This window comes from Chlorella variabilis (genome assembly GCF_000147415.1).
Source record: "Chlorella variabilis unplaced genomic scaffold CHLNCscaffold_2, whole genome shotgun sequence".
Classification (NCBI taxonomy): domain Eukaryota; kingdom Viridiplantae; phylum Chlorophyta; class Trebouxiophyceae; order Chlorellales; family Chlorellaceae; genus Chlorella; species Chlorella variabilis.
In genome coordinates, this window is record NW_005435086.1 from 1,563,514 (window position 1) to 1,575,230 (window position 11,717).

General features: G+C 72.7%; 2 protein-coding genes across 2 annotated transcripts in view; one reads left to right on the plus strand and one right to left on the minus strand.

Annotated features, from left to right (window-relative positions):
• Window positions 1-512, minus strand: part of CHLNCDRAFT_137959 (hypothetical protein) — a gene marked incomplete at both ends in the record, with an annotated part of 2,891 nt that extends 2,379 nt beyond the window's left edge. The window contains one exon of the mRNA XM_005851466.1: window positions 135-512. Coding sequence (XP_005851528.1) covers window positions 135-512 — 378 coding nt within the window. The remainder of the gene's footprint in view (window positions 1-134) is intronic.
• Window positions 513-822: 310 nt separating this feature from the next.
• CHLNCDRAFT_137960 (hypothetical protein) lies at window positions 823-11,178 on the plus strand (the record flags this gene model as incomplete). The annotated part of the gene is made up of 26 exons (XM_005851178.1): window positions 823-1,007; window positions 1,117-1,332; window positions 1,463-1,908; window positions 2,029-2,372; window positions 2,550-2,655; window positions 2,885-3,031; window positions 3,202-3,845; window positions 3,985-4,183; window positions 4,338-4,450; window positions 4,652-4,828; window positions 4,974-5,105; window positions 5,303-5,473; window positions 5,638-5,947; window positions 6,144-6,299; window positions 6,522-6,667; window positions 6,823-6,909; window positions 7,100-7,252; window positions 7,519-8,049; window positions 8,234-8,485; window positions 8,659-8,739; window positions 8,912-8,984; window positions 9,176-9,292; window positions 9,563-9,975; window positions 10,189-10,404; window positions 10,651-10,782; window positions 11,011-11,178. 26 exons carry the CDS (start codon window positions 823-825, stop codon window positions 11,176-11,178), a joined length of 5,715 nt encoding a protein of 1,904 aa, XP_005851240.1.
• Between the last annotated feature and the right edge of the window lie 539 nt (window positions 11,179-11,717).

The following is an 11,717-nucleotide window of genomic DNA, read 5'->3' on the forward strand; positions in this document are numbered from 1 at the left end:
AGATGGAGAGGAGGGCAGCGCCACCTTGGCCGTGCCGCACCCCCCGTGCTTGCTGCGATGCATCCGGTTGCTGCCTGATGCAGAGCACTCTCCAGTTGGTCTGGCGGCAGCATTGCACCCCTTGTATCACTCACATGTGTGTACAGCTTCTCCACACCGCTGAAGCCAGTCGCCCGCTCGTGGTGCTCCTTGATCACTCGGGGCAGCTCCTCGAGCGGCACCACGGGGCACCACCGCCACTCTCCGCTGCGCTTGACGCAGCGGCACAGGATGTCCTGACCGCCAGCGCCCTTCAGCACCTGGAAGAACTGCAGCACCTTCTTGCTGTAGTTCTTGGTGCCGCCCTGCACTGCCGCCCCCCCTCCCGCACCCCGCCGCCGCCGGCCTGAGGGCGCCTGCTGGTCGCCCTGCTTGATCCGGATGATGCCCTCTACATCTGACTTAGTGAGAAACACATTCTTGGCGCCGTTTTGGCGCCGTTCTAAGGCATAAAGGATGACAGGTTGGTTCATAATTTTAAATTTGCGGCAGCTGCGGGGTGCGGGAGGGGAGAAATAGAAGCCTTAGAGACTCTGAAAGGCGAAGGAAAGGGAGGGATCGCGGGAGAGAGCGTGCCTGATGAGCCAGACGAATCGGGGGAGGTGCCACATCAGCGGGCAACACATTCACCGCCCACAGCGTGGCCGCAGCGGGAGAGCCAAGTCCAACATTTATCACCTGGAGGCCAATCTGGCTTGATCAAATGCAAGCCCACCGCGGCCTGTGAGGCCTGTGAGTCCGCTGGGATTGCCTTGCCCGTGTGCTGATCGGTCCTCCGAGGAGATGGCGGACCGGCAGGCTCAGCATCTGATGGACATGCTGGCTGTGAGCTCCACGCGGGCCTCCCAGCTGCTGGGAGAGGCAGGGGGGGACCTGGACACAGCAATAGCTTTGCACTTCGCCAATCCAGCGGGCACCAGCAGCGCCCCACTATCGCCCAGGCACGCGTGGGAGTCGGGGAGTGCCTGGTATGCGCTGCCTGCCTGTGCCGTGGCCCGCCTGCCAGCCCGCCGCCGCCGCCCTGCCGCCGCCCCGCCCACCCGACGCCGCCAACATGCTGCCTCCTCATCAGTGCAGGTCTGAGCTGCGCGCTCTGCTGGGCGACAGCATCACTCAGCAGCAGGCACAGCGACTGCTGCTGCGTACGGGCAGCGTGGCAGCTGCGGCAGATCTCTATTTCGACAACCCTTCGGCGGCAGGGCCAGCGGACGGCGCTGTTCGCGCCGGCGGTCGCGGCGGCGGTGGCGGCAATGACGCCATCACCATCAGCGACAGCGGAGACCTGGAGGACAGGTGGGCACACCCGGGGAATGGAATGGAGCAGCCGGGAAGTTGCCGAGGGAGGGATTGCACCGACACTCGCCGTTGTCATGATGGTGTGTTTCAACAAGGGGCTGATGAGCCCCGGTGCTTGTGGTTGCAGCGAGGAGGAGGATGAAGAGGACGAGGAGGAAGCGGAGCAGCAGCAGCAGCAGCAGCAGGAGGAGGAGGAGTCGCGCCCCCCGCAGGGCCGCATCAGAACAGGCGGCCGCCGCCGCGGCTCGCATCGCGGCGAGGCGCATCCGCCGGGCCGCGGCGGGGAGCGGACCTCGGCAGGCGCAGCCGGCGCCGCCCCCTCTGCTGCCGGGGCACGGGGCGACCGCGGCGGCCGCGGCCTCGTGCGCAGCCCGCAGCGGGGCGCCGGGTTTGGCAGGGTCGGCGGCCGGGGCGGCGGCGCCGCGGCGGCTGGGGCCATCGCCCAGCTGCTGGCTCAGGTGGTGGGCGGCAGGCTGTTCGGAGGCGGGGAGAGCTCCGATGAGTTGAGCGAGTACAGCCTGGGCAGCTATGGCGGCGAGGAGGAGTCTGAGGAGGAGTCTGAGGATCTGCCAGGTGGCGGCGGGCGCCAGCTGCCACACATGCCTGCCACCCGGCTGCCTGTGCGGTGCCCTGGCAGCCAGCTTGTGCCTTTGCTGAGCGCTTGCCCTGTCCTGGTGGTGCCTGAACCTGCAGCCAGCCCCCGGCTGGGACCCAGGGTCACAGGCTCGCTGCCAGATCTCAACGCTGCAGCGGCAGAGTGGGCGCAGGGCGAGGCGATGCGGCAGCAGGGCGGCGGCGGCAGCGGCGGCGCCGGCCCCTCCGCGGCCGCGGCGGCGCCGGCCAGGCAGCCCATGCGGCCGGGGCTGCTGCCGCTGCCGCAGCTGCGCCGCGAAGGGCGGCTGTTCACAGCGAGCCTGGAGGAAGTGCCGCGCGTGGCCAGGCCGGGGCCGGGGTGCGGCCCGCGCTTCCCGCTGCACCTGGGTGCCGTGCAGGTGCCGCTGGCCGCACTGAATGAGGCCTTGCTCAAGGCGGTGCAGGTGGGGAGAGGGCGGGGCCGCGAGGCCGATGTGGCGATGGTGTGTGTGTGTGTGTGTGTGTGTGTGGCGGCGGGCCCACTGGGGCTGGGTTCCAGCCGCACGGCAGCTGCCTGCTGCCTGCTGCTCCATCCCCTGGGCACCCACCTTGCCCCATTCCCGTCCCCGGCGTGTGCGCAGGGCAAGAGGCACTGGAGCGAGCTGGAGTGGGGAGGCAAGTCCAAGCTGTTCCACAACTTCATAGGGCCGCCCTACCCCGGCTACTTCACCCCCTTCTGGAAGACGGGTGGGTGGGTGTGGCTGCGGCCGGGGCGTCTGTGCCGTCCGTGCTCCCGCTCCGTGCCATCCATGCGCCTGTGCGCCTGCGGGCTGCCGCGCCTGTGCCGCCCGGTGCATGCGGCAGGCGGCAGGTGCCACGTCACTCCTCTTGCCTCGCCACATGCCCGCTCGCCCTGCCTCCCTCATCATAGCCCGCCCCTGCCACCCTGCGCCTGCCCGCCTGCCACGGCCTGCAGCGGACGCGGTCCCGCTGTCTGAGCTGGCTGGCGAGGGCTACCCACCAAACATGCTGGAGCCCTGGGCACGCCTGGCGCTGTACAGGAGCAGCGAGCGGGGGGAGGAGGCGGTGGCGTGTGTGCGGGAGGAACATTCGTGGGTGTCAGGTGGGCCGGCAGGGAGGCTCTGGGTGGGCACCCAGGGGCGCTCAGGCGGTGCCTCTTGTCTCAGCCTTCCGCTTCAGCCGGAAGGCCGCCACCGCCTGCTGCTGGGCGTCACCGCTCTGGATCCCGCTCCCCTTCCACACCCTGAGCGGCCGCCCTGCCTCCTGCTGCAGAGCTGCTGTACTCGCTGTGGGTGCTGGAGACGGCGGGCGTTGTGGAGATACGGTGCCGCCTGGTGGCTGGCCAGCAGCCTGAGGAGCAGCAGCGGGGGCAGCAGCAGCAAGAGCAGGCGCAAGGCCCGGCGCCGCCGCCGCAGCAGGAGCAGGCGGGGCAGCCCGCTGCCGGCCAGCAGCAGGAACAGGCGGCTGAGGAGCACTCGCCTCCTGCGGAGCGGCCGGCTGGTGATGGCGGCAGGGGCCAAGGCCGCAGCAGGAGCAGGGGCCCCTCTCAGCCACCGGCTCCTGCGCCGCCACAGCCCGCAGCAGCGGCAGCAGCAGCAGCAGCAGGGGGTACGAGAGCCCCCAAGCGCGGCGCCAGGGCAGCCCCCGTGCCGGCGGCGGCGGCGCCGACCTCCGAGGCCGCAGGCAGCGCAGGCCCCAGCGGCGGCGGCGGCCAAAGCATGCCGCCGGCCGCGGGTCTGATGCCGCGTGCTGTGCAGCTGGACGTGGTTGTGACTGATGTGGTGCGGCACCAGCTGTGGTGGGATGAGGAGGATGGTGACCTGAGCGAGCACATGGAGCAGGGCAAGGGCGGCGGCAGGCGGGGAGGCGCGCAGGCGAGGCGCCGCCGCACGCTGCTGCTGGCCCTTTCTGCGAACGTCTGCACAGCGACGGCTCGCCAGCTGACGCGCCGCAGCCTGCTGTGCCTCCTCCTCTCCCCCTGCCACCTCCCCTCCTCCCCGACCGTTGCTGTGCCGCCGCTGGGCCCCCTCCACCCCTCCTCTTCCGCCGCCGCAGAAGTCGCGATGGACCAAGGTCGGCGGCGCGCTGGGCAAGGTGGTTGCCGCGCTGCTGCGCTTTGGGCGCGGGCTGGGGCTGGGGCCCGACGCCGACGGGCTGCTCAACCTGGGAGGCGTGGCGCCGCAGGAGTGGCGCCAGGTGGCGGCGGCGCCCAACCGGCGGCGCCTGTTTGACGTCCAGGCGCTGCTGGACTCGGGTGCGTGCGCTGTGGGCTGCGCGCTTCCCCCCGGCCGTGCTTGCCCTGCGGTGCGCTGTGCTGTGTCGGCTGCCCGGGCGGCCTGGCCAGCCCTGCTGGCGCTGCCGGTACGACATGACCCCGCCTCTGCTGTGCCCACCCTGCGCTGGCGCAGTGGCGCACAAGCGCAGCGGCCTGCACGCCATGAAGGCGCCGCGCGGCCTGGCCACCCAGCCCAAGCAGTACCAGCTCACGGGGCTGCAATGGATGCTGGACCGGGAGGCAAAGGTGGGGGGCCGGGGGTGGGGATGAGTGGCGCGAGGAGCAGGTTCAGGGCCAGCTGTGCTCACGGCCAGCTGCCTGGCTCCCCTGCATCACCAGCTGCCTGCTTTGGCGTGATGCGAACTCTGACTCGCCGCACCTCGCCTGCCGCACCTCGCCTGCTCTGGCCCTCACCCGCCGCCGCCCTCCGCCGCGCGCCGGCTGCAGGGCGACGCGCTGGGCCGCGGCCAGCTGCACCTGCACCCCTGCTGGCTGCAGCTGCACACCCAGGACGGCCAGCTCCTGTACATGCACCGCCTGCGCCCCCACGTCCTGTCGCCCAACTTCTACTCCGCGCCCGTCGGCGGCACCTGTGGCGGCTTCCTGGTTGACGAGATGGGGCTGGTGCGTGGCGCCTGCCAGCCGCAGCAGCTCCAGGCTGCCGCACAAGGGCGCCCGGTTATGTTTTTTTCTTTTTTTTTGTTGTCTGCTGCCTGCTCTCTTCCCCGCCTGCCTCGACGGCGCCACTTTTCTGCCGCCGGCGCTGCAGGGCAAGACCCTGCAGACTCTGTCGCTGGTGCTGAGCAACCCCGCGCCCAAGGGGTGGGCAGTCAGTAGGCTGGACGGGCTGCAGGCGACCGCCGACTCCGACCCCGTGCCCATCCGCTGCTCCCTCATCGTGGTGCCCGCCAACCTGCTGGGGCAGGCGAGCGGCTGGGGCCTTGGAAGGAGCCTGGGCGCTTGCTATGACTGCTTCGGTGCAGGCGTCTGCATGCGCACTTGCACACATCCGCAGGTGGAGGGAAGCCCGCCATGAGCAGGACTGAAGTGGACTAGCCCCTGCCGCCGCCTGCCTGCCTGCCTGCCTGCCTGCTGCAGTGGGCGGAGGAGATTGAGCGGCACGTGCAGCCGGGGCAGCTCAAGTGGTGCCGTTATGTGCCCCCCGGCGCCGCCGTCGCCGCCGCCGCAGCGGCCGCCGTGATGCCGGAGGAGGCGGGAGATGGCGGCGCCACGCGGCGCAGCCGGCGGGTGGCCATGGCGGGCGGATCGGTGCGCTGGAGGAGGCCGGGTTGGGTCTAGCAGAGCCGCGGGCCTCGCAGGCACAGCCGCGGATGCCCCGGGCTTGCCCAGGCCTGCCGCTGCCCTCTCCGCCGTGAGCCCGCCGCACCTGCTGCTGCCCCACACCCCCGCCCCGCCCCGCCCCCACCGAGCAGGTGGACCTGGCCCGTGGCGCCCCTGTGCGCCCCATCTGGTGCCGCGCCCCGGACGGCTCCCTGATGGCGGCGCACGAGGCGGATGTGGTGCTGCTGAGCTACGAGCAGCTGCGAGACCAGATGCACGCCACGGGCGGCGGCCACGCCTCGCTCTTCGGCCAGTACGGCTTCTGGCGGGTGGTGCTGGATGAGGCCCAGCTGGTGGCCAACAGCAGCAGCGTGGCGGCGGTCATGGCCAGCAGCCTGTGGCGCAGGCACGCCTGGGTTGTCACCGGCACGCCCATCACCGCCAGGCTGGACGAGATCAAGGGTGGGCTGCAGGCCGCGCCCCGCGCCTGCGCCTCCTGCGTCCACGCGCCCCAGGCGCCGCACGGCCCCGGCCGCGCGACAGCCTCGCCCGCCTCCTCGCACCCCTCGCCGCCGCCCGGCATGCCCCTTGCCCTCCCTCACCCTGCGCCCCTGCACCCGTGCCCCTGTGCCCCGGCCCTCTGCCCCGCCCCCCGCAGGCCTGCTGGAATTCCTGGCCTATGAGCCCTTCCACCACTCCACCGTCTGGCGCGGCCTGCTGCAGCACCTGTACGAGCAGCAGAGCGCGGGCGGCCTGCTCAGCCTGCGCTCCCTGCTGCGCGGCGTCATGCTGCGCCGCTCCAAGGCAGACGTGGGTGAGTGGGTGGGGCGGCGGGGCGCTGGGGGCCAGGGCGTGCACGCGGCGGGTCCCCAAAACGCCGCCCGCCCGCGCGTCTCGGCCCCCTGCACCGCCCTCCCGCTCGGCTCTTTCACCTGCCCACCTGCCTGCTGTTGGCACGCGCGCGCACACACACACACACACACATACAGCACTCTGCCGCCACCCCTCCCCCACCCCGCCGCCTGCCCCTGTGCAGCGCACGAGCTGCAGCTGCCCCCCTGCACGCGGGAGGACAGGTGGGTGGCGCTGTCGCCTGTGGAGCGTCTGTGCTACGAGCAGAGCAAGCGCGCGTTTGTGGATGCCGTCTACCAGCTGGCGCAGCACCAGGGCGCGGCGGCGGCGGTGAGTGGCGCGCCGCCTGGCGGCTGCGAGGTGGGGGCTGGGTGGCTGGCTGGGGCTGGACTGGCTCGAGCGCGTGCAGCCAGCCAGGCAGCCGCTGTATCCCGTGGTCTGGACGCGCCTGCACTGTACCCCCGCCTGCGCCGCGTGCCCTGCAGGCCAGCCGCGGCCGTGTCGGCTCCAAGGTGGTGGGCCGAGCGCAGGCGGCGCTGACGGCGCTGCGGCAGAGCTGCTGCCACCCGCAGGTTTGGGCGCTCACCCCCAAGCCTGCCGCCCAGCCCGCCGGCTGCCCTACCCCCTTCACCTCCCGCCTCCCTGCTGTGGCAGTGCTGGCTGCCTCGAGCCCCCCAGCAGCGCACGCCCTCCTAAGCCCCCGCTGCCCGCCGCTGCCCGCCGGGGCCTCGCCTCCCTCCCTCCCTCCCTCCCTCCCCGCAGATTGTGCGGCGCACCGACGATGTGCTGGGCAAGGAGCGGCGGAGCATGCGGGAGATCATGGCCTCGCTGGTGGTGAAGGCGTATGGGGAGTGGGACCAGGCTGCGCGGCGCCTGCTGGACGCGCGCCTCATTGCGGCGGCCGTGGCGGGCGGCGTGGGCAGCCACCCAGGCGAGACAGGCGGCCGCCACGCATGCGCTGCGCAGATCCCCTCTGTTCATCACACCGCACCCTACCTGGCTGCTTCCTGCCGTCGCGCGGGACAGTGGGGCGTAGTGCTGTTCAGATGGCTGCCTGCCTCGGCCGCCGTGCAGCCGCTGGCCTGCCGCTCGCGCTGCTGTGAGGCTCGCGAGTGTGCCCCTGCCTCCAGCCACCCACCCACCTGCCCGCACGTCCTGCCGGTCCCTGTGTGGCTGCAGAGGAGAGCCTGCACCCGCTGCTGGAGCTCATCCGTGCCAACCAGGCGGCGGCGGGCAGCCCCGACATCCGCCACGCCGCCAGCCACACGCGGGGAGTGCACGGCGAGGTGGATGCGGCGGCACTGCAGGCGGCGGGCGAGGCGGCGGCAGGCGCGGGCCAGCCTGGCACCTCGGCGGCGGCGGCGGCGGCGGCGGCAGTGGCGGGCGCAGGAGCGGCCTCGGGGTCGCGCGCAGGACCTGCTGCTGCGCACCCTTCAGCCAACGACAGCCCGCAGGCGGCGGGTGGCGGCAGCCAGCAGGCGGTGGCAGCGAATGACAAGGGCAAGGCGCCGATGGGAGCGGCGCGTGGCAAGCAGCAGCAGCAGCAGCAGCCGGAGCAGCAGCAGCCGGAGCAGCAGCCGGAGCAGCAGGCCGGTGGGGCGGCGGCGGCAGCTGACACGGAGGCGGGCGATCGCCAGCTGGCGGAGCGGATGCAGGCTGAGGAGGAGGCGGGGCAGCAGGCGCAGGGAAAGGTGGAGAAGCAGCAGACGCAGGTGCGGCGTGGCGGCAGCCCTGTCCTTTCCCCCATGTCCGCTCCGTCCTGCCCCACAGCACACGCCTTCCGCGCCTGACGACAGCAGCGGCTGTGGGTATTGCAGCGCGCGGCTCAGCACCCAACCTCCCACGCTGCCCCTCCCTCTGCCCTGCTGGCCGCTGGTGCCCTGCCTGTGCGCGCAGGAGGAGAAGGATGCGGCGGCGCGGTACCGGTCCTGGAGGAAGCTGGAGCTGGACTGCCAGGAGCTGTACTGCCACATGCTGCGCCAGTGCGCCAGCGGGGCGCGCCCCAAGGGCAGGGCCAAGCTCGCGGCGCCCGCGGCGGCGCCGCCGCCCGCCAAGCGTGCGCGACGGGGCGGCGAGGCGCCTGCCGGCGCGGCATCAGAAGCTGCCGCCGCCGCCAAGAAGCCAGACAGGGCGGCGCTGAGGGTGCAGGTGCGCGGCTGTGCTGTGTGTGTGTGCGTGTGTGTGTGTGCGCGTCTCGCAGACCATGCCACATCATGGCATGCCAGCTCGTGAATGTATGATGCGGGGCCTGGCGTGTGGCCGCCATCGCAAGTCGACACACCCCCGCGCTGCTGCGGTGCCGCCTCCTGCCTGTGGTGCAGCTGGAGGAGCGGCAGGCGGCGCTGGAGTCGCTGCGCCAGGAGCTGCGCCTGCGGGAGGACGGGGTGGCAGACGGCAGGCTGGTGAGCTTGTGGGACGGTGGGGAGGGGAGGGGGCAGGGGGCTGTTAGGTTGGGCGGGGGCACAAGGCCAGCCCCCCGGAGCACAAGGCCGGCCAGGCATGTGCCCGGCGTCGAGCTGCGATCAAAGCCCGCCTTCGTGCCGCCCTGCCCCCGCCCCCGCCGCGCCCCCGCAGATGCGCCGCAGCCGGCGCAGGGCGGGCATTGATGCAGACGACACCGAAGCTGAGGTTCCCATCGACATAGAGGGTGGGTGGGTGGTGGGTGGGTGGGTGTGGTGGTGGCAGAGCCGCTGCCTGCCGCGGCTTGGGAGCCACCGAGGCGCCGCTGCGCCCCGCCGCCGCCCCAGCCAGCATTCGCTGTGCCCCGCCGCCGCCAAAGGCGCGCTCGCGTGCGCACGCCCACCCAGGCATGCCTGCCCCTTGGCCGCCTGCGTGCAGAGGCTGAGGAGCAGCTGCTGAATGCCAAGGTCGTGCTGCGCACATACAACGAGGTGCTGGCCAGGAGGGACCCACACAAGTCAGCCAGGGCGGCGGTGACCACAGCAGGCGCGCAGCGTGGGGCCCGCCCCTGCTGGGGCCGCTGCCGCCTCCCGCTAATGGCCTGGCCGCCACCGCTGCTCCTGCTCCTGCTCCTGCTCCTGCTCCTGCTGCTGCTGCTGCTGCTGCTGCTGCTGCTGCTGCTGCTGGCCCGGCGGTGCCTGGCGGCCTGCTGCCTGGCGCTGCCTGCCGCGCGTGTGCCTGCTGCAGGCAGCGAGGCTGCCGCAGGGCCCCCGCGCCTCCCCCTGCCTCTGCGCCACCCGCCTGCCGCTCCTCCCGCCCCTGCAGAGAAGGAATGCAGCGAGGCGTGGCACCACCTGCGCCACATGATCAACAAAGAGGCCGCACTGCTGGCGGCCGACAAGGGCAAGGCGGCGGCCGGCGAGGAGGAGGCCGGCGGCGGCGTGCAGGGCCCCGCTGCCGAGCAGACTGACCTCACCTCCTGCCCCATCTGCCTGGATGACTTGTCCACCCGTACCATCACCTCCTGCGGCCACCACTACTGCCCTCCCTGCATACGAGAGGTGCTGGCCCAGGGCACGCGCCTGTGCCCCATCTGCCGCACGCCGCTGTGCGAGGCCGACCTGTTTGATGCGGCCAGCGAGGAGGAGGCGGCGCTCAACCGCGCGGCGCAGGCGGCGGCGGCGGCGGGCACCAACGCAGACTACGGCGCCAAGGTGGGCGGCAGCGGCGGCGTGGGCGTGGGTGGGGCGTGCGCTCGTGCGTGTGAAGGCGGGCGCTGCGGTGGTGGATGTGGGATGGCGGATGGTGGACGGGGGTGGATGGGAGGGGCGGCGGCCTGGTAATGTGTGCGTGCGTCTCTTCGGTGCGGTGCGGGCAGGCGGGAGGCAGGCCAGAAACCCGCTCCGCCGCGCTTGACTCCCTGCCGCCGCCGCCGCCGCCGCCGTCCGCAGGTGTCTGCGCTGCTTGCAGAGCTGGCCGCACTGCGTGCGGCAGACCCGGGGGCCAAGGCCGTGGTGCTGTCCTCCTGGGGCCGCCTGCTGCGCCTGGTGGGCGACGCGCTGCGCGCCAACGGCGTGGGCCACGCCACGCTGGCGGGCGCCAGCCCTGGGGAGAGAGAGGCAGCCCTGCACGCTTTCCTGCACGACCCCGCCTGCGCCGTGTTGACGGTGAGCCCGCCCTGCTGCGCCCGCTGCGGCTGCTGCCCCTGATGCTTCGGCGCCTGCTGCGGCTGCGCCCGCTGCTGCTGCTGCTGCTGCTGCGACTGCAGAGCTCGGCTGCCCTGCCTGCGTGCTGCCGCCGTGCGGGTCCCAGGCAGCGGGCGGCGCCCTCGACCCGCAGCTCTGCTGCTGCCGCCAAGCCGCCTCCCCACCGCTGCCGCCTGCCTGCCTGGCCTGCGCCTGCGCCTGCCGCAGGTTGTGATGAGCACAGCGGGCGGCGCCGCGGGCCTGACGCTGACCGCCGCCACCACCGCCTTTTTGCTGGAGCCGTGCCTCAACCCGGGGCTGGAGGCGCAGGCAGCCGCACGCATCTGGCGACTGGGGCAGGTGCGCCCGTGCCGTGTGTGTGTGTGTGTGTTCCCCTAACCCTCGTGATTATGTGTGTGAACGTGGGGGGTTTGCTGCGCCTCCGGGCACAGCCAGCCAGCGGGCCTTGTGGTGGCGTCCGCACGGGCGCTTGCAGGGCGTGGCTGCTTCGTTTCTCACGCCGCCGCCGGCTCGCCCCCTCATCCTGCTGCCCTGCTGCCTGCCTGCTGCCTGCCTGCTGCCCCGCAGACCAGGCCTACGCGTGTGGTGCGGCTGCTGGCTGAGCACAGCGTGGAGTCTGCTGTACTGGAGGTGCAGCGGCGCAAGCTGGAGGGCGGGGAGGTGACGGCGGCGGACTCGCCGCTGGCGGAGCTGGATGCCGGCATGCTGCTCAGCATCTACGAGGCCGTCAAGTGACTGGCTGCCAGCGGCGGCGCCGGCTGCCATGCGTGCCACAATGTGTGGCTGGGCAGCCTTGGAAAAACTTGTAACATGTTTGTGCGCAAGGCAACCATGAGCACGTTGACGGCAAAGTGCTGGTGTGTGCACCGCACGGCACCTGCCAGCGGGCAGGCACCGCGCGGTGCATGCGCGGGCATCGGGGGCGCGGGCATCGGGGGCGCGACCTGGGGGGCGCGGCAGCGCCAGGGCGCCGCGCCGTCACCGCCACTGGCGCCCGCCCGACTGCCGCAGCTTGCGGTCGCCGCCGGCCGCCGCGTTCTCGCCGCCCCGCGCCTCTGCCAGCGCCCGCGCCTCCTCCCGCCCGCTGGCCGCCGCCCGGATGCCGGCGTTGGCGGCCTTGAGCACCCCCGCCAGTGCCCTCTCCGCCTCCCCCCAGCGTGCCTCAATCTCGCCTGCGCGCTCCGCGGCAGCGCCCCGCTCCGCCGCCGCCGCCCGCTCCGCGGCGGCAGCGCTCTGCCGCGCCTCCGCCGACTCCTGGGCCAGCTGCCGGCTGC